General features: G+C 42.7%; 1 protein-coding gene across 1 annotated transcript in view; it reads left to right on the forward strand.

The window, feature by feature from the left end:
* Ror1 (receptor tyrosine kinase like orphan receptor 1) overlaps positions 1–27,058 on the forward strand; it is a 353,553-nt gene that overhangs the window by 202,090 nt on the left and 124,405 nt on the right. Inside the window, exon 2 of the mRNA XM_051164708.1 lies at positions 14,724–14,795. Within this exon, the coding sequence (XP_051020665.1) occupies positions 14,724–14,795 (72 nt within the window). The remainder of the gene's footprint in view (positions 1–14,723; positions 14,796–27,058) is intronic.

Genomic DNA, 27,058 nt, shown 5'->3' on the forward strand with positions numbered 1-27,058 from the left:
CCTGCTCCATTGCTTGCTCTGTCATGCTGCAATGGATCCCTTGTTCTAAGATGTGCTGTGAAATACACTGTGTTTACATTGAGGAGACCTCTGTATATTTAAGACATAATTGTTTCAGGGCCTTCATTAATTTTTGAGCTTTGAGACCCAGACTTTCTTCCCTTGTATCTTTTCTCTAACAATGGAAGTTAGAAGCTTCCAAAGTAACAATAATAGCAACAAATTGGTCCTCGTTAAAGTGAGCTGGGGATGCATTTGTGGTAATGTGCTTTACACCGAGAGAATCTGATTGTAAGTTGCCTCCAGGGCCTCACTTTCCCAGTTGCCAGGCTGGGACACTCTAGGATAAAAAGTAGTCTGCATGTGTATGGAGAAATAAAAACTTGTTTTACTTCTGTAATTGATGAAGTGTTTATTCTGTCATACAAACTTAGAGTTGGGAGTTCTCAGAGTTCATCTAATTGAATCCCTCCCCAGAATAATAGTCCTTCCTCGGGTCTCTGACAAATGGATGCATTGAGCTGTGAGAAGTGTACTCCCTTAAGATTTGTGTGATTCTAAGTGACATAAAATTACCATTTTAGCCATTTGGTGTACATAGTTCAGTGGCATTAAAACCATTGTCACTGTCCATTCCTCATGCTTTTCATTGGCTGTTATATGTTCCTTAAAAACTGCCAGCCCCCACCCCTACATCCCCCAGTGATTAGCACCCTCTCATATCCTTTGGTGACCAGTTTCCCCTCATTACATCCCCAGATGACCAGTTCTCCCCTACAACATTTCTTGGTGATCAGCCGTGCCCCCCATATCCCCTGGTGATCATCCTCCTACTACATCCCCTGGTGATCAGTCTTTCATCTCCCAGTGACTAGACCCCCACCCCCAAATCTCCTAATAACTAGTACCCTCTCACATTCTCTGGTGATCACCTGGTAAGTAACAGTCTGTCTTAAAATACTTGTATTTATGAATATATTTATGTCTGTGTATTTGCCTTATGAGGAGTAGGTTCCTGCAGAGGCTAGAACACAGCATCAGATCTAGACCTGGAGTGACTGTAAGTGGGATCTGGGCACCAAACACCAGTCCTCTGGATGAGCTTTTAACCACTGAGCCATCTCCCCAGCCTCTAGTCTGCTTGCTGATGTTATAGATTTGCCTGTGACCTCAGATAACTGAGGCTACTACTGGTCCTTCTGTGAATGGCTGGCTTATTTCAGTTAATACACTATCCTTGTGGGTCATTCTTGGTGGGTCATATCCTAGCATCCCCTTTCATTTTTAAGGTCGCATAACATTATACTATAGAAATATACCTATCATATATATGTGTACATGTCATATATAAATATCATATATTTATTCACCCATCTGTCAGCCTACACTTGGGTTGCATCTACCCTTTGTCTATCATAAATGCCATTGTGAACATCAATGTGCATGTTTGAGTTCTTGTTTTCAATTCTTCTAGAAGTGTATTCCCCTAAACCAACAAAAGAAATAGACTTGTTGATTCGTATGGAAATTATGGTTTTCAGGTTTCAATGGATCTACTGCCCTTGTTTTTGACACACTACTTCCACTGTCCTAATAATTACCAGGTTCAAGGTTACACTTTCTGCAGCCCTATCAATGCATATTTCTGGGCTTTAAAAATTATTTTCTTAAAATAGTATCATACAGTTGTAAAAGTATGGGCTTTGGTTTTGAAACTTGGCGGAGCTTCGTATTAGTCATTTGAATTTGAATCAAACATGTGATCTTTCCAAGTCTCAGGTTTTTTAAAAATATCCGTTTTATGTAAAGTATGTAAAGCAAAGAAGATGGCACTAATTATATAATTATAAAATGGAAGTGAAAGTATAAGTTACTTTGTGTTTCAATAGTAGGCGCTCAGTGACTGTTTTAGAATTCTGGGGGTCTTTGGTTGGCACATTGTTTGAAGACACTCTTGATTATTGGGTGTTTTCTTCAGGTTGAATTAAAATCTGTGTGGCCAATGAGATGGCTTTTCCTCTTAATTATACAAGTCTAATGACACGAATTTGGTGCCCAGAACCCTCATAAAGCTGGAAATTAAGAACCAACTCTGCAAAGCTGTCCTTTGACCTCCACATACCCAGGATGGCAAACCCCTCACCCCAGTGCATCACACATACTCACAAAGTAATAATAGAATAATATTTAAAATCTTGCTTTGGTGTAATTTCTATAATAGATAAGGGTCATTGACAATTCATCAGTCATAATTTTGGACTTTTCTGTGTTACAAAACAAGTAGCAGTTCCTCACACATGTCATCTGTCTTACACCAGCCCTCAGTCATTTGTTTATCTTCTGTTGCTTTGGTCAATGTGTGGTCCAACTCAACTTTTTTTTTTTTTCTTTTGATGAGCTCTTATGTATCCCGGGCCAGCCTGGAACTCTCTATATAGCTGAGATGATTTGCTCTCATGATCCTCCTACCTTTCCCCCGAGTGCTAGAAATACAGGCATGCATCCTCACACCTGTAGCATACGTGTAGGTTCTAGGGATCCAACATTTGTATGCTAGGCAAACACTTTGCCAGTTGAGCTGTTAATGTGTCTCCTCAGTACTTCATGACATGATAGGCTTTAGATCTCTTCACAGTAGCAGCCATTCTGGACTGCATCTGGCCATGAGATTCAGTAACCAGATATCCTATTGTCTCTCTTCTTTTCCCATTCTTAAATATCAGAGACATTACAGCAAAGGATAGATGTGTGGATGCTAGTGAGACTTTTTAACTGACTGAGGCACCACCATGCTCCATGCCTCTTGTTCCTTTTCAACTTCTCTCTTTCCTTGGGGGCAAAGATTCTTCCTGACTCTCACACTAGCCTTTATTCAGCTTGTAGCATTTCAAATTTTGTTTGCTATCTTTTGTCATCTCCTTAAGTTGGCCCAAGACTACCTGCTCCTGTGGACTTTTCTTTGTCCACTGGTGCCAAGTGAACATGAGGAGTGTTCTTTTGAAATAAAATTTTGTTGTAGTCTTGGTGTAAAACTGTTACAGGACCAGTAGAAGGCATTGTCTGCTGTCTGAGCCTTTGCCATTGTTAATAAACACCTAGAGGCTTGCCCAGGAAGAGAAGACTGGGTGGGAGGTGATTTTGGCTCCATCTTTAAGGAGCACTTTGAACTTGAGTCTTCAGACATGAAAGCCCAGGGAGGGTCTCATTCTACCTCATTGGTCCTGTAATTCATTGACTTTCCAAAGCCAAGTCAAATTGCCAGTTTCCACATCTGCCCTCAGGAGGGTAAATCCAGCTCCTTGGAAATACCAGAGTTACTCCTAAAAGCCCCCAAGATGTCGGCTTGCTTTCAGCTACCTGTCTAAGTCACCCAAAGGTCTTTTCTTTATGAGCTCTTTGACATCCATTAAATGTTTCAATTTTACTATGAACTCTTTTGCCCTTAAAAACAAAGATCTCCTGCTTTTTTTTTCTTGAGGAGGGAAGTTGTAACTTTGTCAAAGATGAAGAGATCCAGCGGCCTTCTCTTCCGTCTCCTTGGCTGATGGAAAATATGCTTCCCTGACTGGTATCCTCCCAAGCACATCCCATGTTGACAGAGGGAAAGGAAAAAGCCATATATTTTCTTCCTGACTTTAAAAATGAAAAAGAAATGAAGGAGGGGCTTGCTTTCTTGACATTTTCATGACATTCTCAGAATCTTTTTATACAAAGCACATTAGAGTTCAGAGATAGGAGAAAAGCACCTGCAAAATGCAAGCCTTTTTTCCTATAAAGAACTGTTGGATTCCCTACAGTTGACATGGATGACCTTTGTGGCATGGGCTTTTGTGGCTTCTACTTTACCCACCAAGAACAGTATTTATCCAGAGTTCACAGCCATTTGAGCTATTGGACATGCAGAATGCTGACATTCAGGCTGTGCTTGATAAAGTCAAGACAAAGCGGTAAGTAAGTTCCCTGTTTTCCATGTGTGTATATGGAATGAAGTCCTTGGGTTGAGTATCCCAACACAGACATTACAATATATCCCCCAAATCATGGGGGTTACACTACAAGACCTGTACCTAATGAGATGAAGTGAGTTGAAAGATGCGAGCCTTGTGTCATAATATTTACCTGAGAGTGCTTCAATACAAGGTCTGAAACATGGTGACAATTGATCTGATAATCCAGAGGAGATGGCCACTGTGACTAAATGCCTGATCATCTGTAGATAGCATAGATATTCTTAACAACCAAGGTAAAGGGGAGAGATGGGGCAAAATCTCTTCACACTACTAAGTATGGTATGCAGTAAAAAAGAAAAACTTTTAGAATTTTCCATCTAGTATTTTCAGATAATAGTTGACTATAAGTAGTGGAAACCTCAAAAGACAAAACTATCATATGTAGTGGTGTCTAGAACCAGCAAGTTACCAGGCAAAGCATCAGGCATATCTTCTTCACCAGGGGCCTCCTATGGTCTGCCTTCTATTACATCATGCCTCCTATGCAGGCTGGTTTGCCTGCATGAACACATAGCTTTAGATCTAGCTCTTGGGGAAATTGGAAAACATAAGGCCTGAATAACTTGAGTTTCTTTTGGGTGAAGAGTAATGTGTAGAAGTGTGTTTGCTACAAAGAAGGTTGCTCTTAACTTTTAAAGGTGTCTGAGAAGCCATTTCGACACCTCGGCAGGGCTGTGAGGAAAGATGATGACCCCATCTCTTCCCTTGCCTCTTTTGCTTGACTTAACTGCACTATGGAAAACACTATGTGACAACAGGAAATGAGGAAAGGCAATGTCTGTTTGGTCTAACCAAGTTTCATGGCTTACGCTTTGACATAACTTTCAGAGAGAACACTTTTGGTAAAACGTTAGTGGTGGGTTTTTCTGCTTGTTTTAGAAACAAAAAGAAATGAAAGGCACACAATGCTATTTATAATACATACATGAGATGGAGAGAGAAGCAAACACCAATGTAGTAGTCTGACTGTACCACACATCTCTCTGTCAGGGCATTTGTGTTGAAGGAGAGGAGCCACATAAGCATACCCTAAATGGAAGGCTTTAAGTTGGGAGAATGTCACCAGAAACTTCACGGTACAGGGAAAAATCTATGGGTTTGGGTCTCGGTGACATTTGTTGGAACACTCTCTGTTATCACTAATATAGAAATTATAATTCTGCTTTCCAAGCTACAGGAGATATGTATTCATATGAATGTTCTACTGATTTCTGTGCTCAACCCATTGCCTTCTGAGCTCCATCCTCACACCCTGCACATTACATCATGCCTGCTTCTTATATCTGTGATCCATTAGAGTGGGGCCTGTCCTTCTCACGTGTGTCATCTCAAGTTTATCAAATATTACATAGGAAGATTAGAACTCAGGAACCAAGTGGACATCCAGTAGATCCACCAGTTCACCCAGCCTTCTGGTGTAGAAAACCTTGTGTCAGTCTGTGCAATCTACTCCAGAACTCAAGGCAAGAGCTAACATCCATGCCAACCTTTGTAGGCCACTTCTGTTTCCTTCTTACATGCTCTGGTGAGGTGTTCTCTACGGTCCTTCAACATGTTGACACAGAAGCACCAAGAAATCATTTCATAGTCTGCCCATTTTGCACATACATATACAAAGTATTTAACATTTTATCAACATAAAACAGCATACAATGAAACGTAAACCTCCTCCTTGTACCTGGCCTTTAACTGTCCCCCTTCTCAGGTGTAGTCATTATTCCTAATTTTGGGATGTTTCCCTTTTGGCTATTTCATGAGGATGTAGATTTGTACGTGTAAGAATATAGATATATGTTACACATATGTATAGCACTCAATAACATAACCATATGCAGCTTGGCTTTATAATTATTTTTTTGTAGACATACTTTTCATTTTTAACCTAATGATATATTTTTGTGATTTTCTCAAACCAATACATGCAGACCTGCCCTTTGCTCTGCTGAGACATCTGGATAGCCCTCATTTCTTCAGCAGGTCCTGCTGTTGGAGGAATGGAAGATTTCCGCTATTTCTCTTCCAGACAGGATTCTGCAGTACTGTACTAGGCAGGATCCTGCCGTCCTGTACTAATGTCACTCCATCTGTGTTAGAGTGCACCACAGGGCTGCATGCCGGGAAGAGAAACTGCTGCCACCCAGCAGTGCCTTTTAAGTGTCCACAGAAATTGCTAAATTCAACCAGTTTATGTTCCTACCACACAGCAGTGCTTATTTCTTCATAGCCTTCTCAGCGCAGTGTGCGTCATCAAACTATTTTTACACTTCTCTAGTCCGACTTGGAAAACATAACATCCTACTGAAGTTTTAAAGATCAAAATAAATTACTTTTGTGGATGTTTGTGTGCCTATATGCGTACATATGTTCGTGTGCCTGCAAAAGACAGATGAGGGTGTCTGAGCCCCGGAACCTAGAGTCACAAGTGGTTGTGAGCCTAAGATGTAGGTGTTGGCAACTGGACTCCTGTCCTCAGATTAATAAATGCTCTTAACCACTGAGCCATCTCTCTAGCCCCTCAAATGGAAGTTATAATATTTTGTATTTTTTAAATCAATGAACACAGTATGTTTGTGAGGACTAAAGCCATTGCATCTCTCTACCTGAAGACTGTTAGCCATCCCCATTGCCTGCCCACTCATATGCTGTGCCCTAGGATTCCTTCCTGCATGTTGCTGTGTAGAAACTCCTGTGCTCTGTACTCTTGCAGCTAGCCCTCTGCCTTTCGAGCAGCAAGAATGTTTTTCTCTCCCTAGTTTACCGTGTGTCATGTCATGCCTGGGTCTTGTTTTGTCTTGTAGGATCTCCTCTGGTTTATCATCTTTCTTTTCATGGTGTTTGGATACTGTGTCGAACTTAATCTCTCCCATATGCTGAGTGTACACCTGCTTGATGGCAGCAGAGCAGGAAAGATCTTGTGGGGAAAGATCTGCAGAAAGGTGGTGCTCCCAATGGAACTCCAACTGTGGAGTGGAGGGGCAGACAGAGGCGTTGCTCCTAAGGGATTCTACCACCAACAGGAAATGCCTCCAACACCCTTGTCATCTCTCACAAAAACAGGCAAGCATGTTCCAGAAAGGGAGGACATACTTTGTAAGCATAGGAAATGCCTCTCTCATCTGCAGGAGATCAAGTTGCCCATCCTGTAGATGACAACCGTGAGCAAACAGGTGCCCCATCCATCACACACACAGTAGCTTTGGCCGTTCCTGTTTATTGCTGTTGACAAACAAGGCCCCTGAGATGCTACTAGTGACAACTCTAAGGCACATCTTTTGCACATCTGAAGCACAGCCTTACATGTTTGTCAAAAGTTCCCGAGCCTGCAGCCCCAGACCACGCATGCGTAAAGGCCACTGGTACAACTCCCTTCCTTCCTCTTCCAGTGTAGATACTCATTTGCTTTTTGTTAGATCAAAAAACATCCTTGTCAGATTGACAGCCTGAAAGGAAGAGTCCAGCACAGCTTACATGGAAAATCATCTGTCATCTCATGAGGGTATCTTAGACAGCCTATTGAACAGGGACATGGCCACGCCACCAAGTTTGACTGGACATTGCTGCTAGCTGAGTTCTGTATTTGTACCTGTGAGAAGACTATATCACATAAAGAGGCTGCCTTTGCTTCTCTCAAATATGACCACGGAAGGTCTCAACACATGGTCTTTCCAGACTGGGGTGACTCCCTGTCCTCAGGCACAGTATTTCACGACATTGACAGAGACTTTCTTACTTCTCTCAGGCTTTTACTTTAGAACCTGAAACTTAACCTCAGAACATCGGCAAACATCTCAAGCCTGGTATTTTGTTTGTTTGTTTGTTTGTTTGTTTGTCTTAAAGGGAGAAGATTAAGACTGAGAGTTTCAGCAGTGTAAAAAACCAGGTTCTCGTGTGTGTGTGTGTGTGTGTGTGTGTGTGTGTGTGTGTGTGTGTGTATGTGTTTGTGATCGTGAATATTTTATTAAGACCCATGATGTTGAACAAAAATAGGGTTACATCTGAAACATGAAAACTAAACAACAAACATAGAGACAGTATTCAGATATATGCGGCAACTAGCGTGTCATAGCTGACACAGTTAAAAGATGCTTCTATTCCTACCCTTTTCAGTGTGTTCACCTATTTTCGGGGTTTCCCATTTTAGACTACTTTCTAAGCTTATCAAGCCTTATTTTTCTTATCTATAAGTGGTCGTTGTCCGTAACTAATTTAGTGACTTCAAACAATAAGCATTTACTCAGCTGATGAGTCTACATTCACATGACTCTCTGATTTTCACTGAGCCAGGCTGATCTCTGTAAACTCTGTGTCAACACAAGTCACAGGCAATCTGGGTTTGAAGATGCAGAAACAGACTCCATCATTTCATTGAAGATGGCTCAAAAAGATGTGGGCTCAGGGAAGAATAAGCTGTAAGAATATTGTATTTAGGTAGTTCTCTTCTCTCTCTCACGAAAGCCAGTGCACAGGGTAGATGTCAGGTCATTGCTTCCCAAGGCCCACGGTAAGGTTTGTGGCTTTCATCTGAAATGTCCTGTACCAGGTCATGATTTGAACTATTCTTCCCCAGCTTTTAGTGCCTTTTGAGGACTCTGGAGCCTTTTTGTAGGAGGTTTTGGTTGGCAGAAACAGGTCAACAGGGACTGGGCTTTGAAAATACTATCCATCCTAGGTTCCAGCTCAGGTGCTCCGTGACTCAGGTCCTTCTCAACTTCCTGCAGCCATCCATGAAGCAACCTGCCCCAGCAGGACTTCCCCACCACCCTGGCTTCCAATCCCCTCGGAAACCACCAGCCAAAATGTAAAAACAGCACAATTATATCCTGGCTAGCATGAGGAAACTCAGACATGGGCACAGACCCTGCCGAAGGCCAGTGCTGCAGCCAACCTCACTACCTCGGAGAAATAAAGTCTTGCTGGTCTGTAATGTCTCCCAGAGGCTGACCAGGCCTGTGTGGCCTTCAGGACACATTTGGTGGCTAGTGACTGAGTTCAGTGATGGCAGATCCTGAGAGTGGCAGAAACTTCATCGCCAGCCTCATGACGCACATAATCTTGGTGACAAACGGAACACTTGGAAACCTTTTACATCATACAAAGTGCAACATGTCTAAGGGATCAGGGTTGCAAAGGACACCCTGGGAGGGACTCTTGTCTCTGTTTGGGCTCTGCTTAATGTTTCCCTGTGTTTAATTCCCATTATTGATCTCCTCAGGCTATCAAGAAAGGCACAGTACAGGAAGCCCAGTCCAGACAGATGAAACACTTAAACTGCATCAGTCTGAGGCAAATTAAGTGTTTGAAAATTCTCAGCTATCCTAACACTGCTGCATGCCCAGGCTGATGTGGCTGGAGGGAAACCATTCCATCCTGCAGGGTGATAGCCACCCTCCTGAATTTACCTCTCAGATTAAAATAATGTGCACTAATCCCGGGACCGCTCAATCCCATTAAATTAAATGTGATTTTCAGGGCCAGCCACAAGGTACAAATTACACTTTTAGTCTATTATTTTTTCCCCTGAAAATGTCCCCACGGTACCACCAGCTTTTATTCTTCACCCTTTGGAAAGTTCAAAGCATTGAATTAGCAGTATAGAGTTCAGGGGAAACAAACAAACACCCTCAATTCTGAAAGTGACATGGGAGCTCACTGCCGGTGCTCTAAACAGCAAGAGCTGGGGAAGGGGAGGTCATGGGTATGTTCTGCTGACAGCTGGTGACATGTCAGGGGACTGTAGGCAAGCTTTCTACCCGAGTCTGGGTTTCTTCAAATCTAATCAGGCTGCGATAATCTTGGGCCCTGGGCCTTCCCATATGTAGTCATGAGTTAATAATGCCTGTTCTGTGTACTGACTTTCCTGAAAGGAAACGTGCGGCCCAAATACAAGGTACTTGTCTCACTAGAAGGTGCTTGGAATCTTAATAGCTGTCTCAATTGCATCCAAAGTGGGCTTCTCTTTAAGTGGCTGGAAGACTGAGAGAGGGTTTTGTGCCTCAAGTAGAATTATGGCTTGTTTTTAGGGTGTGCCCAATTTGCCCATCCAACAAAGGGCTCCATAAACATCTGCACCATTGAGAGCCTGTGTAACTTACAGGATGGTTAATACAGTTTTGCCTTGCTCCTTGCATGGTCAGTCTAAAATCTATGTGTCAAAACTAATGGCCAAAAATTGGAGTGGGGGATGGTGCTTCAAATTGAAAATAACATTTGGCTTTGAAGATCTGTCTAGAAGAATCGGTCTGTTTCTGGGTTCACAACCATGAAACTATCTTAGGATTGAAGGTACAGCCCAAAGGATCTGAGGATGCCCTTTCCCTCAGGTTTTTTTTTTTTTTTTTAATCAAAGAGTCATTTGTTCCTTTTCTTATTTATTTTCTTAGGAGGCACATCAGTGTTAGAGCTTGTCACCTGAGTGGCTTGGAAATGACCAGTGTTGAGTATGAAATATGTCGGACTCACCCAGTGAGATTCAAGGGTTGAGAATTCAAGGCCACTTCAAGAATCTCTGTTGGTTGACACACTCCCCAGATGGGTTTGGGAGTTGCAGAGTTGACCACCCTTGACCCTGTGTCTGTGTCTAGAAAATCTTTATCTTCAGTCATCAGAGCTCCTTCGTTAAGGCTGCCTCCTGACTCATCTCCAGAGTCTCAAGAACAGTGTGTGATCATTACAACTAGGCCATTTAACAATTGAGGCACCAGAGTGGGGATGGGGGGGGGGCGGAGATATGAAGCAACTCTCTCCCAGGTCATAGGTCAGGTTGTGCAGAGCCAGAATTTGAACAGCATCAGAAACCATCCCTTGCCTTTTGCTGGACTCACCTCATGTAGACATTGCCTGGAGCTGTCTAAAGTCGAGAGGGCACAGGGGATGCCTGAGTCCTAATCCTCTTTCCCAAGATTATCTCTAGTATAAGCAGAATGAAAGGGAGAGAGCACTCATTGATGCCCAGAGAAATGTCAAAGTGAGTGACTTGTGTAAAGTAGAAGGTTAGTCCCTTCCATTTCTGGTTCTCTTTTTTAGTAGTAAATGGAACATCACTGAATTTCTGTCTTTACTTATTTATTTTTCTAATGAATCACATGGCTGTTCTGTTGTGAGTTAAGCTGCATGGAATAGAACTATTGTGTTTGACGCTCCAACATGAGAAAGTTTTCATTGATGTCACTATTATATTTGTTCACAGTTTATCTATCTAGATGGAGCATGTGGGGCTAGGGAAATAGCTCTGCGTACAAAGTACTCACTGAGAAACTTTGAGGACTGGAGTTTGGATCCTTGGAACCCTTGGGGAAAAAAAGCTATGTAGGCATGGCATCCCACTTGTGATCCCAGCTCTCAGGAGGAGACTAGAGACTTTCTGGGTGAGCAGGCTTGCTAGATGCAAAGAGTCAGACAACTCTGTGTTAGGCAAGCGACCCTGCTTTAATAAGCAACACAGACAACTACTGAGGACGCTACCAATATCAAACTCTTACTTCCACGCCCATGTGTATATATCCATACACATTTTCACCAGTCCCCACTTACACCCACATGCATACAGATCTGCATACATACATCCACGCACACTACATGTGTGTTTATAATTTTAGCATATGTAATCTCAGTACTTGGGAGTCGGAGGTGAGAAGATAAAGACTTCAAGATCACCCTGTGCTACCTAGCAATGCCTCATCTCCAAAATCAGCAACAGCAAAATGTTTTAGTGAGTGTGGCTCAGTGGCAGAATGCTAGCCTGCCAACTAAGTCCCTGTGGTGAGACCCAGCACGTCCTCAAAGAATCCCATTACCCGTTTTGTCACTGATCTCTACCCAGGCAGACTAGAGCAAAAATCAAACTTCTTCTAGAAGCACGCTTATCAAAGTCCAGCTTAAATGAGCAATGACTTTTCTGTCTCTTGGTGACCAAGTATAAATTCAAAGGTAAAGGGATTGAAAGCCGAGAGCGTGCTGCACAAATGTCAATGTGTTAGGTTGACCTTCCAACCCCAGCAGGTGCTAATGTTGCTAGGGAGATAAAAAAGCACAAATGACTCCATGCTGGTTGAAAATCTACCAAGGCTAGATAACCTGGGAACAACTCCCTGTTTCCAACAGATGGCTCTCTGACGTGCCCAGGTTGTACAGATAAAGACAGGTCTGTGCTCAGGACAGATCTGCCACTGAAGACTGCTTCACCAGGCCTTTGCAATGGTTCACTCATAGGACACCTCCAGAGAGGCCATCCGAAGCTAGAAGCTGGACCTTTCTAATCATCAGACTTGCCATGGGCCGTAGCAGCCCTAACAGCAGCATTTTGGGTCCAGACTAGCTCCTCTGACTTGTTGGTTCACTACTGCTGAGCTTGTCTAAGATAGAGCTCAGTAAACATTTGTTGAATGGATAGATGGGTAGATAGGCACTGGATCAATGAACAAGTAAACTGAGAGGCATTAAACTCTAGGAAGACTTTTTACTCCTTTTAATGATTCATTTTCCAAACTGCTACTATAAGTAAGTGGCTTTAAGTAACTCGAAGTATAATTTAATTCTATCCCTTGTCCCTTGTGTTTAGGACTTCATTTATTCAGCAAAATGCAAGAATAAATTCCCAGGCAGTGCTGAAGGCAGCTAGCTTTCTTGAATCCCTTATTTTATTTTTGTTTTTATTTTTTGAATGGCCAGTGGCCTTACTACAAAATAGACTTTTACTATAAAATGGACTACAGAGTATTGAAATGGGACTGTATACAGGCTAAGCAAAGCAGAAAAGGAGATGACTAACACTACAAATAACACAGAGAAGGCCGTGGGAGAGGAGGGAAAAGTGTGGCCAGGAGGCTCCTTCTCGGGGAAGAGCATGGAATGAAAAGTCTCATGATGACAGAAATCAAGAGTGAAGTGTGTTGATGTCAGTAGACCTCCAGGTGTCTGCAGCAACCAAGAGGAAAGGAAGTGGAGCCTCTAAAGAGAGATAAGATTGGTATCCAAGCAAGCATTTCCCAGCATGCTTCTTTACTTTTCACTCTGTCTTTGCTGGCTAGCTGTGGAGCCAGGAATGAGCTAGCCAGTGTGTAACACACTGTTAGATATACTGCCCATTTGACTTCAGTTCCACTTCAAGTGTTGCATCTCACTCTTCTGAATACAGCTCCCGTGTTGTGGTGGCACTCAAGTACAAAATTATTTCATTGCTACGTCGTAACCATGATTTTCCTACTGTTATAAAACACAATGTAAATATATGATAAGCAGGATATCTGATATGTGACCCCTGTGAAAGGGTCATTCAATTCCCCCGCCTCCCAAAGGGCTTGCGACCTACAAGTTGAGAACAGCTGCCTTAAAGAATTCATGCTGATTTTGTCTCCAGGTAAAGAAGCAGGTCAGGGCCATGGACAGTGTGTGGCCCATGTCTGCTTCCCTTCTCATCTGTTCCAGGACAGGGAAGCAAGTCTGCCAAATGGGCCCTGGGTTTCTGCACTGGGTGATGAGATGAGTAGGCAGGCTGGACGTGAGCTCTGCAAGGTTTCTGCGTGTAGACATCAGTCCCTGGTAAAGCAACAAGGACATATACCATCTCTAGCCATTGGAAATAAGGAAATATAGAGAGTGCTTGTTTCTGGCAAGGTGAAGCCAGAGAGGTATGGTGGATCTCAGAGTCTTTGGTGCTAGGCAGTCCAGGCCACTGGGAGGCTTGTGGGCAGAGCCAGGCACTATGCCTCAGTATCACGTCTCCTACGCATTAAAGTTCAGCTTGCTTTCCAATTCAGACCTGCTTTTAATGGCTACTTAAATTACACTATCTAGAAAAGACCATAGTACAGATGCCAAGCTTACTAGGCAGAAAGAATCATCATACATTTGTGTTTGCAAGGGATTGAAGGTGGAGTGACATCATATGTGCCTTATCTGATGACCTTGGTCCCCTCAGATCCTGCCCAGCACTAATGTTCTAGTAATACACTAATGTAATAGTGTATATGTGTTGTTTGTATATAGCCCAAGGAGATGTTGCAACAATCTTATGTAAAATATGTTAGTAAAATGATGCCATGGCTTGAACTCTTCCGAAAGAACAACAAAACCATCCTATGTGTAGCACAGTCTATTACCAAAAAGATTTTGAATCTTCACAGTACAGTATCTCCTGTAGATAGTTAATTTGCATTTTTGCTTCAAATTATGGTGGCTTTGAAAATTGCTGTTTAAGTGTAGTCACCACAAATGACTCTGCACGTTCAAATATGTAGTTTTCATATTTCATATTAAGTCAATATTCATATTGACTTAAATGAGCCAGTGTCGAGAATCAAATTCCTCTGTTCACAGAATCATAAACTCAGTGAACAAAAGTAGCCATCAGGACAATGTTTTCTCTCTTTCTGTCCATCCCTCCCCCCATCCCCCTCCCCCTTCTCCTTGATAAGATTATTAAATGCATTAGTCTTCAGATGCGGCATCTCTGTTGGTATGGGTTTCTTTTAACATAGCTCTTTCCATGTAACCCCCAAGGTGGGATTTTAAAGTGCAAGTGTGGACTACAGGTTGGCTGGCTTAGAGGGTCTCTGCTGGCCACTGAAGCTGCTTCCCTAATACCAAGCTATATAGGCCATGAGAGTCTCTCTCTGAAGGAACACTCTTAGGATATAATACATCTCCCAGCCTGCATGTGACGTTATAAAGTAATGCTCTGTCTCCTGTCCCTCCCCCACTTCTTTCTCGTTCCAGAAACAGAGTTGTCAGTCAGTGCTGAGCTAGAGCCTACCTCATCCTGGAACATTTCAAGTGAAATCGACAAAGGTATGCAGTATGCAGAGGGGAAGACTACAGGACCTATGGGGGTGGGGGTGGGGCAGGCGGTGGAGGGGCAGGAGGGGGGCAGGGGAAGGAGGAGGAGAAAAGCTCATCGCATCCATAGCCTGGCCTGTTTTTCCTTGAAATGAACTGCTGTCCCGATCCTTAGGAAGAGGCAGTGGCAGAAATAAAACCCCCAGCTCACTCGGTGAAGATTTAACATTTAACGATTTGGAATTATTTCTGACAAAGGTTTATTTTCTTTTTTTCTTTTCTTTTTTCTTTTTTCTTTTTTTACTTTCTCTTCTTCTTCTAAAATGTTCCACATGGTTAAAATGCTTCAAGATGTGAAGCAGAGCCATTTCTTACCTTCCTACCTCTGCACCTAAGTGGGTCGCATTTGGGAGACTTGATTCAGGCTAAACGAGGACTGGTCAGAGCCGTTGGCTGTGTGACGTTTTTGGACAAGTGTTTGATGTGTTTGTGGGGTTCACAAGCATCCAGAATGCTTGTAATTGCTTGTGTGTGCAGACAGCAGCTTCCCATGTGCATGTGGGGAATAGGATCCCGCCATGGAGTTGCTGCTTTGCATTAATTAAGGCCTCCATGTGCTAAGCAGTGGCTACTCTAGGGAGATCCTACTGTGCAGGCGCTCTGGCCTTGTCTGCCTTTCCAGCGTATTTCTTTTTAGTCTCCTTTGCCTTACCTCTGTATCTCTATTTCTGTATCTTCTAGTGTTTTCTATTCTTCTATCCGGCTTGCCCGTCTTCTTCTTCTTCTTCTTCTTCTTCTTCTTCTTCTTCTTCTTCTTCTTCTTCTTCTTCTTCTTCTTCTTCTTCTTCTTCTTCTTCTTCTTCTTCTTCTTCTTCTTCTTCTCCTCCTCCTCCTCCTCCTCCTCCTTCTCCTCCTCCTCCTCCTCTTCCTCCTCCTCCTCCTCTTTCTTCTTGTTTTCTATTACCCACCCACTTTTTCCCATGAGGAGCAGTCTTTCCCTTTTAAGGCTGAACACATCTCAGTGCCATCCATGGGCTTCTTCAGACCCTTGCAGGAAATGCCCTTGTTCTTCTTGGAAATTTCACTGCCTCATTCACTCACTAATTCATCCAGTGATCCATTGTTTACATTTCTTTTTCTTTTTTAGTTTAGTTTTTTTTTTTTTTCAGAATGAGGGGGTTATTATTGTTCTGTTTGTTTGATTTTTATTAATTTATTCTCTCATATGTTACATCCTGGCTGCTGTTTCCACTCCCCCCCTCCTCCCCTCTCACCCTCCGTCCCCATCTACTCCTTCTCCAATTCCCTTCAGACAAGGGCAGGCCTCCCAGGGACATTAATCAGACATGGCACATCAAGTTGCAGTAAGACTAGGCACATATCCCTCACCCATCATATTAAGACTGGTTAAGTCAACCAAGTAAGAGGAAAAGGATCCTCAAAGCAGGCAAAAGCATCAGAAACAGACCCCCCCCCCCCGCCACCCTGTCTCTGTTAGGAGTCTCACAAAACTCACCAACCTGCACAGTTTTAACATATATGCAAAGGGCCTAGGTTAGACCCAAGTAGGATCCTTGACTGTCAGTTCAATCTCAGTGAAGCACTGGGAGTCCAGGTTTGTTGATAACGTGTGTTTTCTTACAGAAGAAGCTAAAGTCTCTTTATATACAGATAATGTAGCAGTATACATAAGCAACCCCCAAAACACCACCAGGGGACTCCCACAGCTGATAAATACATCCAGTGAAGTGGCTGTATGCAAGATTAACTTTTAATTCAATAGCTTGCCTATATGTAAATGGCAAACAAGCGGAAAAAGAAATCAGGGAAACAACACCCTTCACAATAGCCACAAATAATATAAAATATCTTGGGAGTAATTCTAACCAAGCAAGTGAATGATCTCTATGACAAAATCTCCAAGTCTTTAAAGAAAAAAGTTGAAGAAGATATCAGAAGACAGAAAGATCTCCCGTGCTCATGGATCAGGAGAATTAACACAGTAAAAATGGCCACCTCCCAAAAGCAATCTACAGATTCAAGGCAATCCCCATTAAAATTTCAACACAACTGTTTACAGACCTTGGATGAACTATATATGGGAAAACAAAAAACTCGGGATAGCTAGAATAATTCTGATTAAATTTCTTATTAATTCCTTTTCTGGCTACTATTTGTAGAAGTAGGATCCATAAGTTTCTTTCTTTCTTTTCTTTTCTTTTTTTTTTTTTTTTTTTTTTTTTTTTTTTTTCTGTCTGTTCTTCTCATAGCTACCATGGTACTATAAATACTCATCTTCTCTTAAGGCTAGGAGAGGTTTGTAGATAGATGTCTACACATCTACCTTGTTCTTTGGTGGGGGTGAGGACACAGACTCTTGTCCATGTTAAATCCCCAATAAAAGTGAGTAAATTGATGAATCCCGCTGTACTATGCAAGAAACTATTTTGACACTTCAAACATCCAGATACTTATGTCCAACAACTTACCAAGTTTACTCTTCAGCTCTGAGTTCTGGAACTGCAATAGTAAAGCGAGTTTGCATCCTTTCCTTTTCTTATCATCATGATAAAATACCCGAAAGAAAGGGACAGGGTTGTCTGGGCTCACAGTTTGTGAGGGCACAGTCCATCATGATGAGGAACTTCATAGCAGAGTTCATGGCGACTCAGAGCTGCTGCAACAGTGGCACTGTGGGGCAAAGCAGACCCAGGGACAGAGAAGTCAAGCTGAAACTAGAACCTGGCAGTAATCCACAGGGTCACTCCTTAGAGACCCACCACTTCTAGCTACGTCCTGCCTCCTCAAGGTTCCACAACCTTTGCACACAGTGCTACCAGCTAGGAAGCACGATTTCAAACACATAACCCTGTTCAAACCATTGACAGCTCAAAAGCCCACACACACGTTTGTAATCAGCTCTCTTTCTGTGGCTAAAATCCTCTCTGGAGTTTTAGTTTCAGAATATGAAATATGTCTGGAGGTGGACGGTATAGAGTGCTGTGGTGGTGGGTCAGACTGAAGGAAGCCACTGCTGGCAGGCTTCCGGGTTGTGTTCTTTCCCAGTTCTAGCCTAGGTCTCTTTGTATCTCCTGACTGGTATGGTGTACCAAGCACCTGCCACACAGTTCTGCCTCCGTGGAGCCACATCCTGCCATGTCTTTCCTCCCATGATGGCATAAACCAAACAGTGAGCCTAGGCAAATCCTTTCTTTAAGATGTTTCATTCTGCATAGAGATGAGGAAAATAATTAATATAGGCATGCCTCAGAGCAGTCAGAGAGACTTTAAGCAGTCACTTCCCCTTTCACAGATTTACTCAAAATCATTTTAGTCCAACAGGGATTAGGTGTTGCAAAGGTATAAAATCACAGAATTTTTTTTTTTTCTGAAAAAAAATTCTTGCATGCTCCTGGCTAGGCTCAAGTCAAAGCCACCAGAGGTAGAGCCAGCCGTGTATGCTCTCTGGCCTTGTACCTCAGCCTTCTGGAGCTTGAGGAAATTGGTCCACCATGAAGCAAATCTCTGAGGATAGGGACCCAGAAAACAAGAAGGCAGTCATAGTTCCCCATCTGTGAGCTCTGCAACCCATTACAGACATCATCAAGACGCAGTGGTGGTGGGAGGATTTCTTCAGACAAGGTTGAAAAATTTGGCATTCCTGCGCCAGGCCAGATTTCCTGGAGGGCTCTGAGAAACTGCCTAATTACCCGTCATTCTGGGCACTGTTGTCTCAGAATAGCTCTCGCCAAGACCTCATGCTTAAATATCACGTTGCCTGGTTGCATTGCATACGAGACTCACATCGTGCTTGGAGAAAGTACCCAAAGCCTTTGCTGCCTGAGCAGAGTAGGAAGTTCCCGCCTCAACATGTTTCAGAGGCTCTTGGCTCTACTTCCCGTTGTCACAAGTAAGGCAGATTTACTTCTCACCATTTTCTGCAAATGAGTCATTTTTAGGGGCTCTAAGTTACACCTGACCATCTCAGGCCTCTGGAATTTATTAGTATAGAGTTCAAACTGACTTGTAAGGCTGCGTTGTCTGTGACCTTCACTTATCTTCTAGACTCACAGGATGGGGCTCTTCTTAGGTATCTTTTCCAGGACTTTTACCTCAGAATTGCTCCTAAAACTTACATCTTTTCATTCACTCAATTAGTTATATGCACTAAGTATGTGCCAGAGCCACACAGAGGTGAAGCAGTTGGTGAAAACACAAAAGTACCCACTCTCTGGGGAAAGTTAGCAAATCCTCGATGTTACAGCTAACACCTGAATGGGTATCGCTGATCACCGTCAAAACCCCAGGCACTGTTGTATCTATTTTATAGACAGGAGAACAAGTCAGAGCAAAGTAACTAAGCTAATAAAATGCAGAGTCACAATTTTGTGCCTTTGTACAAACTGTAAGCTATTTCTATTATATTTTGATTCATTAGATTTATTACAGTAGTTGATTATATAATTTAGCATATTTATAACTTTGTATGTTACATTAGTCTAGTCCTAAGAAATTTGTATGATTTTTTTTAAGCAGGAAAAGGATGTAGACAGAGCTCTGGGACGGAGGTGGGGAGAGTCAAGGATAGTAGGCTACCTCTTCTGCAAGTTTAAATAATTCAGATCTTGCTTTTAAAGAATCTACAGACCAAATTTGCATCTTCTTATTTCTCTGGGCTTTTTAAAAGGCAACATTCCTCTTTTTCCCCTTTAGTCACCACACATGCTTTTGTTGTTTTCCTGAGTACTCCTTGCTTTGCCCAACTAATAGCCACCGCAGGTAGGGTCAATTACTTATCCTCCCAGGCCTGTTTTCCTGTGCTAGTAGGCACTGGATAACAAAATTAATAATATGAATTCCTCTCTGAGATGTTAATAGTCTTGTGGGGAGGGAAACTAAAGGAAGTAGGTGCATCATAGGCGAATAGATAATGCACTTCATACAGCCCAGAAGGAATGGCAACTCTGGAGCTGAGTATTACAGGATGGGGGAGAAAAAGGAAACAAACGAATATATCTGACCATGCCCTGCATCCATTCTCCTCGGCCCAAATGAATAACATATTTGGATATCCATTTTCTCACACAATTCTTCCTGGGTTTTTTTCCCAAAAAATATTTCCTTATTCAGAATTAGGTTCCTACTCTTGGCTGTCTAGGGGAGGTAATTGCCAACCCAGCATGTGAGAAGACAGAATGTGCGCAATCCTTTAGTTGGACCAGGGTTGTAAGAAGTATTTATATCATCAAACAGCATGTATTGCTTTCATTGTTTTACCACAGAATCACCTTTGCCATCAACATTTATTATAACAATATAATAAGTATAGCAATCACTCCTAATGATTATAGAGTAGATTCCACTTACCAAGCAATGTAGATAGGATCTAATGCAAATGATCTATTTCTACTGGTTACGAGGAAGCTAGATCTTAGAGAGTCTGAGTAGCTCTCTGCTTAGAGTATACTCGCCATTTCTGCCGCTGGGATAAATACCCTGACCAAAAGCAACTTGAGGGAGAAGGGCTTTATTTTATCTCACAGTTCCAGGTTATAGTCCATTACTAGGGGAAAGTCTCAATATCAGGTGCTCAAGACAGCTGGTGACATCACACTCATAGTCAGAAGCACAGCGTAAAAACACACACCTGCTAGGTTGCTTGCTTGTGCTCAGCTCCATTGCATCACTCATACAGTTCAGGATCCTGTGCCTAGGGAATGGTGCCTCCCCCCGGTGGGCTTTGTCTTTTCACATCAGTTAACTTAATAAGACACTCTATAGACCTGTTCATGGACCAACCCAATGTAGACAATCCCTCATTGGGAGTCTTCTTCCCAGGTGATAGGTGATGCTAAGTTGACTACAGTGTAGGAACAGTGTGTTTAGTTCCACTGCTTTTGGGTGTGTGGTGAGGCAGATCTAGATTAGGGAGGGCACACTTGAACGAGACATGTGCTTTCATGGTGGCCCTACCAGAGGGGAAAGGCCTAGAGTCCTAATACCCACTCAAGGACATGCCTCACTGACCTAAAGTCAACCCTTCAGACCTTGCCTCTTAAAGGTTTCACCATCTCTGAGTAACACCACAGGCTGAGACCAAGCATTTAACACACAACTTTTGGAGGACATTAAAAATCTAGACCAGAGCTTGGGACATTCTTTGGCTAATTTTGCAGTTTTCTTCCACTTTTAAAATTGTATACCTTGGGAATTCTTGGCATGTACTTGACATGAGCTTAATGGAAACAGACTCATAAATCCTCCCTTTTCTATCATTTTATGAAAAAGATTTATCATAAAACTCTTACTGAGATTATTGCAAATTGTCATTAAATCATTTCATGCATTGTTTTCCTGTCATATTCATAAAAGTCTGGAGGGCACTGCTTTGTGAATGTCTATTCTAATAAAAACTGACTTGGTTCTGGACAATAGGAGCAGTGTTTTTCAACTGAAGTCTGAGCTGTCTGGGGAGCGAAAGAAAATATGCTAGAGTTGTCACTGGACTCTGGAAGTCAGAGGGATGGGGTATTTTGCTTCACTGTCCTGATGACATTCCGTGCTGAAGGTGGGTCCCTGTAGTCTGCGTCCTCAGCGTCAGCTCCTGGGGCAGGCAGCCAACATCCTGGAGCTGCTGCCATTTTCCTTGGTGATTCATGTGTGAACGCGTCTCCCCCATAAGAGTGTGGCCCATCAGGCTCTTCCCGGAGTGCGGCTCTCATCATCCCAAGTGTTTGCTCATGCAAATGCATCCCAGTTGGGAAGTTTAAGGATGTGAAGGATGGTTGTCCTAGCCTAATATGTAACCTTTTTGGTCTGTAGTATTTAGCTGCATTAGTTTCACTTCTTCGCAGAACTGGGCCTTACATATGAGGTGGCCCACGCTCTGGTGCTACTTCCCAGATAAATGTAGAATGGCCGGGAATCTCTCTGCTCACAACCCAGATGGTTTAGCTCAGTTTTCCTGTTGCCCATTGTGAAGCTCTGAATTTGGGCATAAGCTTTTGTATATGTATGCAGTGCTGGCAATGTGGGGAACATCCAGGTTTGTGCAATCTAATTCTTCTCTACTCTTGGGTTTTTCCTCCCTTGTTATATGAGACATGACAGTACAGAATTAACTGCCAGGAACATTCTAACGGAGTCCTTTTTTCTTTTTCCTTTACCTCCTGGCTTCTTTTCTCAGGACAAGCAATCTCCTTCTCTTACATTTTGTTATGCAAAATACATTGTCTCTGAGCATGAATTGGGGAGAGACTGATGATATTTTATGTAAGGTAGAAATGTCTCAAAATGCGAACATGAGGCGGTTGTTTCTTGGGTGATCCTGTGGCTCCATCTCACATGTGTTTAGCAGACATGACCCCCACCCCCCCAAAAAAAGAATGAGTCACACAGTCTTCAGTATTTTTCTAGTGAGAGCAAGACCATATCAGCCCTAACTGCACAGCTTCTCAGAGGTACTCTGAACCGTCATGGGGGACAGACCAAAGGACCAAGTCCATCAGGAGTCAACGGAGGTTATAAAGCGGCATTAGCCTGTAGCCCTACACAAACCTCGAAGTGAAACTCCCAGTTAACTGCCGTTCTTATGTGCCCTCACTTTTTAAAACAGGGGTGAAAAAAATAAAAAAGATTTTATTTAAAAGCCTTATTCTGTATGATGTTCTCATTTATCCATAGTTTAAAATTTTACTATTTTTAGTTGGTATGATGTGTGCCCATGAGTGGAGGTATCCTCAGAGGCCAGAGGTGTTGGGTAGACCTAAAGCGGAAGTCACAGGCAGTTGTGAGCTGTAGAAAATGAGTGCTAAAAATAGAACTCCAGGTCCTGTAGAACAGCAGGAACTGCTGTGAACTTCTGAGCTATTTCTCCAGTCCCCATTTTTTGCATCGTTTAAATGAAACATAGTATTCAAAATCACAGAGAGGGGAAGTAGGAAGGTGCTTTCCATGGGACGAAGGGGAGGGGAAGAAGGAAATAATGTCTGCTGTGTATTGAGTTTTAGTTTAAGACTATGAAAAATGGCCAGGCGCAGTGGTGCACACCTGCAATCACAGCAGAGCAGGCAGATCTCTGTGAGTTTGAGGCCAGCCTGGTCTACAAAGTGAGTCCAAAATAGCCAAGGCTACACAGAGAACCCTGCCTCAAAAAAAAAAAAAAAAAAGAATATGAAAAATGTCTAGATACTTGTGATGGTGTAGAGTAATGTGGTGGTATAGCTGCTTTGATGGTGCAGATATTATGATGGTGTAGATATTACGATGGTGTAAGGTCCTGTGATGGTGTAGAGTACTGCGATGGTACAGATACTACGATGGTGTAGAGTATTGTGATGGTATAGATGATACTATGATGGTGTAGATATTATGATGGTGTGAGGTACTGTGATGGTGTAGATACTGTGATGGTGTAGATGCTGTGATGGTGTAGATACTGTGATGGTGTAGATGCTGTGATGGTGTAGATACTGTGATGGTGTAGATACTGTGATGGTGTAGAGTACTGTGATGGTGTAGAGTACTGTGATGGTGTAGATACTGTGATGGTGTAGATACTGTGATGGTGTAGATACTGTGATGGTGTAGATGCTGTGATGGTGTAGATACTGTGATGGTGTAGATGCTGTGATGGTGTAGATACTGTGATGGTGTAGATACTGTGATGGTATAGGCTACTATGATGGCACAGGGTACTGTGATGGTGTATTTATTATGATGGTGTAGATTCTGTGATGGTGTAGGGTACTGTAATGGTGCAGACACTTAGGGTGTAGGATACTGTGATGGTGTAGAAACTGTGATGGTGTAGAGTATTGTGATGATGTGGGGTAGTGTAATGGTGTAGAAATTGTGATGGTGTAGGGTACTGTGATGGCACATGGTACTGTGATGATGCAGAGTACTGTGAATGGGCTTAGTGCCACAGAACTGTTTACTTTCAATGGTTGCCAGTAAGATACAGCTATGCCTTTTTGAACACAGTAAGAACAGAGTACAGTTTCCTTTGCAGAATTTGGAATATCTGTGCTCCTTCTACCTGCCTCCCCATTGAGGGTAGGGTACCCAGAAGGAGATTAATAACAACCTTTTTTTTTTATTCCTTGTATTTTGTTGTTTTCAAAATGATCTCATACATGTAATTGTAGAATAAAAAGAAAAATCTGCCGGCTCCATTGTCCCTATTTTATAAATGAATAAACTCTGCCCCAGGGTTGTATAGCTGCAGGTAACAGTGTTGCTTCCAGAACCTGAAGCTTCTGAACGACATTCTCAAGGTCAGCCTGGCCCATGTAAAAGTTTTGAATCAACGTCTGAAATTTTATACTTGTTAAACTTGGGCACAGACAGATCATTCTAGAAGGATTTTTTAGAATTTTCAACTCTGACTTGATTTGAATGTTTTGACCACTGATTCGTTGTCACCTCATTATCTACGCATAGGTTAATGGGGCCTTGGCTGTGTGATGACCATGGAAGAGCTGACTAGAATTTACCATTTGCTAGGAACTGCTCTAAGCATCCTCATTTTAGCAACTCATTCATCAAAACAAATTACTTATTTTTTTTTTTTTTACATAGAAGTTATATTTCCATTAATCAAGGCTAGTATTGTTGGCCTTTTAGGCACAGGAAACACAGCTCCCCACTGTCACCCTCCTCACCTGGGACGTTTCCCTCAACTTTTAGCGACCTTGACTCAGCCCCAATAAGGATTTGTGGCTTTAATGCAGAAAAGAATTTCATGTCCAGCCAGCATACAAAGCAGAGTAGGTTGAATAAAAGTAGTTATTACAGACCTAAGCATGGAGGTCTAGAGAAAGGCTGCTCAAAAGAAAAGACACAATAGCCTAAGAATGTAGATATGGGACAGCTTAAAGAAGAATGGCAGAAAAACACGACAGCCCAGTGTGGGCATTGGCACCAACGCGACAGTTGAAGGTCACTGCTTCTTCTTATTTTGTGTTGTTTGTTTCATTTTGTTTTATAGCAGTTGTGTAGAGTTTTGGTGAGGTTTGAAGTTATATGTAAGGGGTTGCTAAGAAACCTAGTTGAGGTCACCTGGTGGTTCCTGAGGGACACCTAATAAGCTTTCAATTGATTAGTTGAAAGGCTAGCCCACAGAGATCCTGGGAGGTTTTATTTTACTTGAGATCCTCCAGTGATATGGAGGGAAAGGAATGAGGGCTCCTCAGGGTCCTATACATTCCAGCCTTAAGCCTGGTTCATTGTTACTTTAACATTAAATATCTGCATACAGAACGGACAGGAACTCTGTAGGCATCCCTCACAGCAAATGCAAACTGTTTTGGAATTCTTGCTTCTCAGCTAGTGAGAGGCTTCCGTCCTGATCTGGGGTGAAAGGCTTGTCTCTCTTCTGCATTCGGCTAGCTGGCCTTGGCATGTGCTAACCACTCTCCATGCGCTTGACACACTCCAGCTCACGTGAGCCACACTGCAGTCTGAGGCAACAGATACTATAAGAACTTATCATCTAAGGAAATGTGCCTGCCTGAGGACACAAGGGAAAGAGTCAGGATTTGAACCCAAGTCTCCCCACTGCTCCACTGCTGCTCCGATTACATGTGTGCATCTCTCAGTATTGATGATGTCATCAACACGGCTGGTGCAGTGTCCAAGCATGGACACTTCTTGAGGGACTTCTAAATTTCACCCAGGAATTCTGGCTGGAAATTTGATTCAGTTGCTGAAAGCGCTGAAATACAGCTTTCATGTTCATGCACAATTTGCTTTTTCGTTTTCTTTTATTATCCTGAGACTTACTGTAAATCACCCTCTCCCATCAGTCCTGGGGGCTCTGATTATGTTCCTGGGGTCCTGCTAAGAGCAAGGGCAGTAAATTACTGCCACTTTGTTTGAAAATTTTTTTAGCCACAGTACATTAGCTGCTTTTGTTTGCTTTTCCACTCGTGGTATGCACACTTCTGTTTCAGAATTTGTGTTTCTTGAATGTCTCATTTGTGAATAATGTGGCTTGCAAGATGGAATGATTGGAGAAAAAAATATAAAAGTGGGTGTCCTGTTTGTTGTCTGTAAGATCTTAAAGCATCTGTCTGCTGTGAAAATGAATTATGGAATTTTCTTCTTTCTTTTCCATGGGTGTACGTGCATGCGCACATGCATGCATACACACACACACACACACACACACACACACACACACACACACACACATGCCAAAGACTTATTCTCTACACTCTCCTGTTTTCTCCCAAGCTTTCCATTTCATTGCCTTTCTCTTAAAGCAGCTGCTAAGTGACTGATAATAATGCTTGCTGTGGAGGGAAGAGGAAGAGATGCATTCTTCAGGCTTCCTTAGGTATTTTTGTTTATTTGGAAGATTCATAGATTTCTAGAAGGTCAGGAGATGTGTTTTAGTATAGGTTTCTGTTCCAAATATCCCAACATTTTTAGTAACTAACTTATTAAGCTCATTAAAAGGAAACAAAGAGACTAATTAAAAAGCAGACCCTAAAAGACTGTCAAAATGTCAACAATAGCTGTGTTCTCTTTAGTCAACAGCACTGACCCTGAGGCACCTGTCTTTCTGAAAGGAGATCTCAAAGCTGTTGACTTGCTGATCCTCCTGTGCCATCCACAAATGCCTCCGTGGCCTTGGTAGTTGGCATCTAGTGCAATGGGGACCCATGCTTATATCTTTTGATTAATGTGCAGAGGAAGGAGGCCTAGTCTGTACTAGAAACGCAGGTCTGAGGACTTCCATTGAGCTTGTGTGACTCTGGATGCTCAAAGAGGCTAAAAAGCCACAATGCTGTACCGAGCCCAGACGAGTTTGAAAATCAAGTGATTTTTTTTTCCTGAAAGTATCCTGTTTATAAAGTGGCTTGGGGAAGAACGCAGTGTGTTTGAAGGGCAAGCTTAAGTCAGAGTTTTCAGTCCTTACCGACAAGCCATTTTAAAATCACGGAAATGCTTTATTGGACCTTATACTCAGTGGTGTTCAGGGAGGCTGCTGCTCCTTTGCCTCCTCGTGGGAAGCCTCCAGCAGCTGTGATTGCATTTCCAAGTCTTGCCCCATTGGTGAGCATTCTCAGCCAGACTGAGGCCACATGACCCGGGATTATCTTTTCTGGAGGTGTGGATTTCATTCTCAGCTCCAGCGTGTGTGTGTGTGTGTGTGTGTGTGTGTGTGTGTGTGTGCACATGTGTGTATGTGGGGGTGTGGGGTGGGGAGTGACTGTTTACCATGTGTAGAGAAAAATAAAGAAAGCTGGCTTCCAAAAGATGAAACA

The sequence above is a fragment of the Acomys russatus genome, chromosome 2 (genome assembly GCF_903995435.1).
Source record: "Acomys russatus chromosome 2, mAcoRus1.1, whole genome shotgun sequence".
NCBI lineage: Eukaryota > Metazoa > Chordata > Mammalia > Rodentia > Muridae > Acomys > Acomys russatus.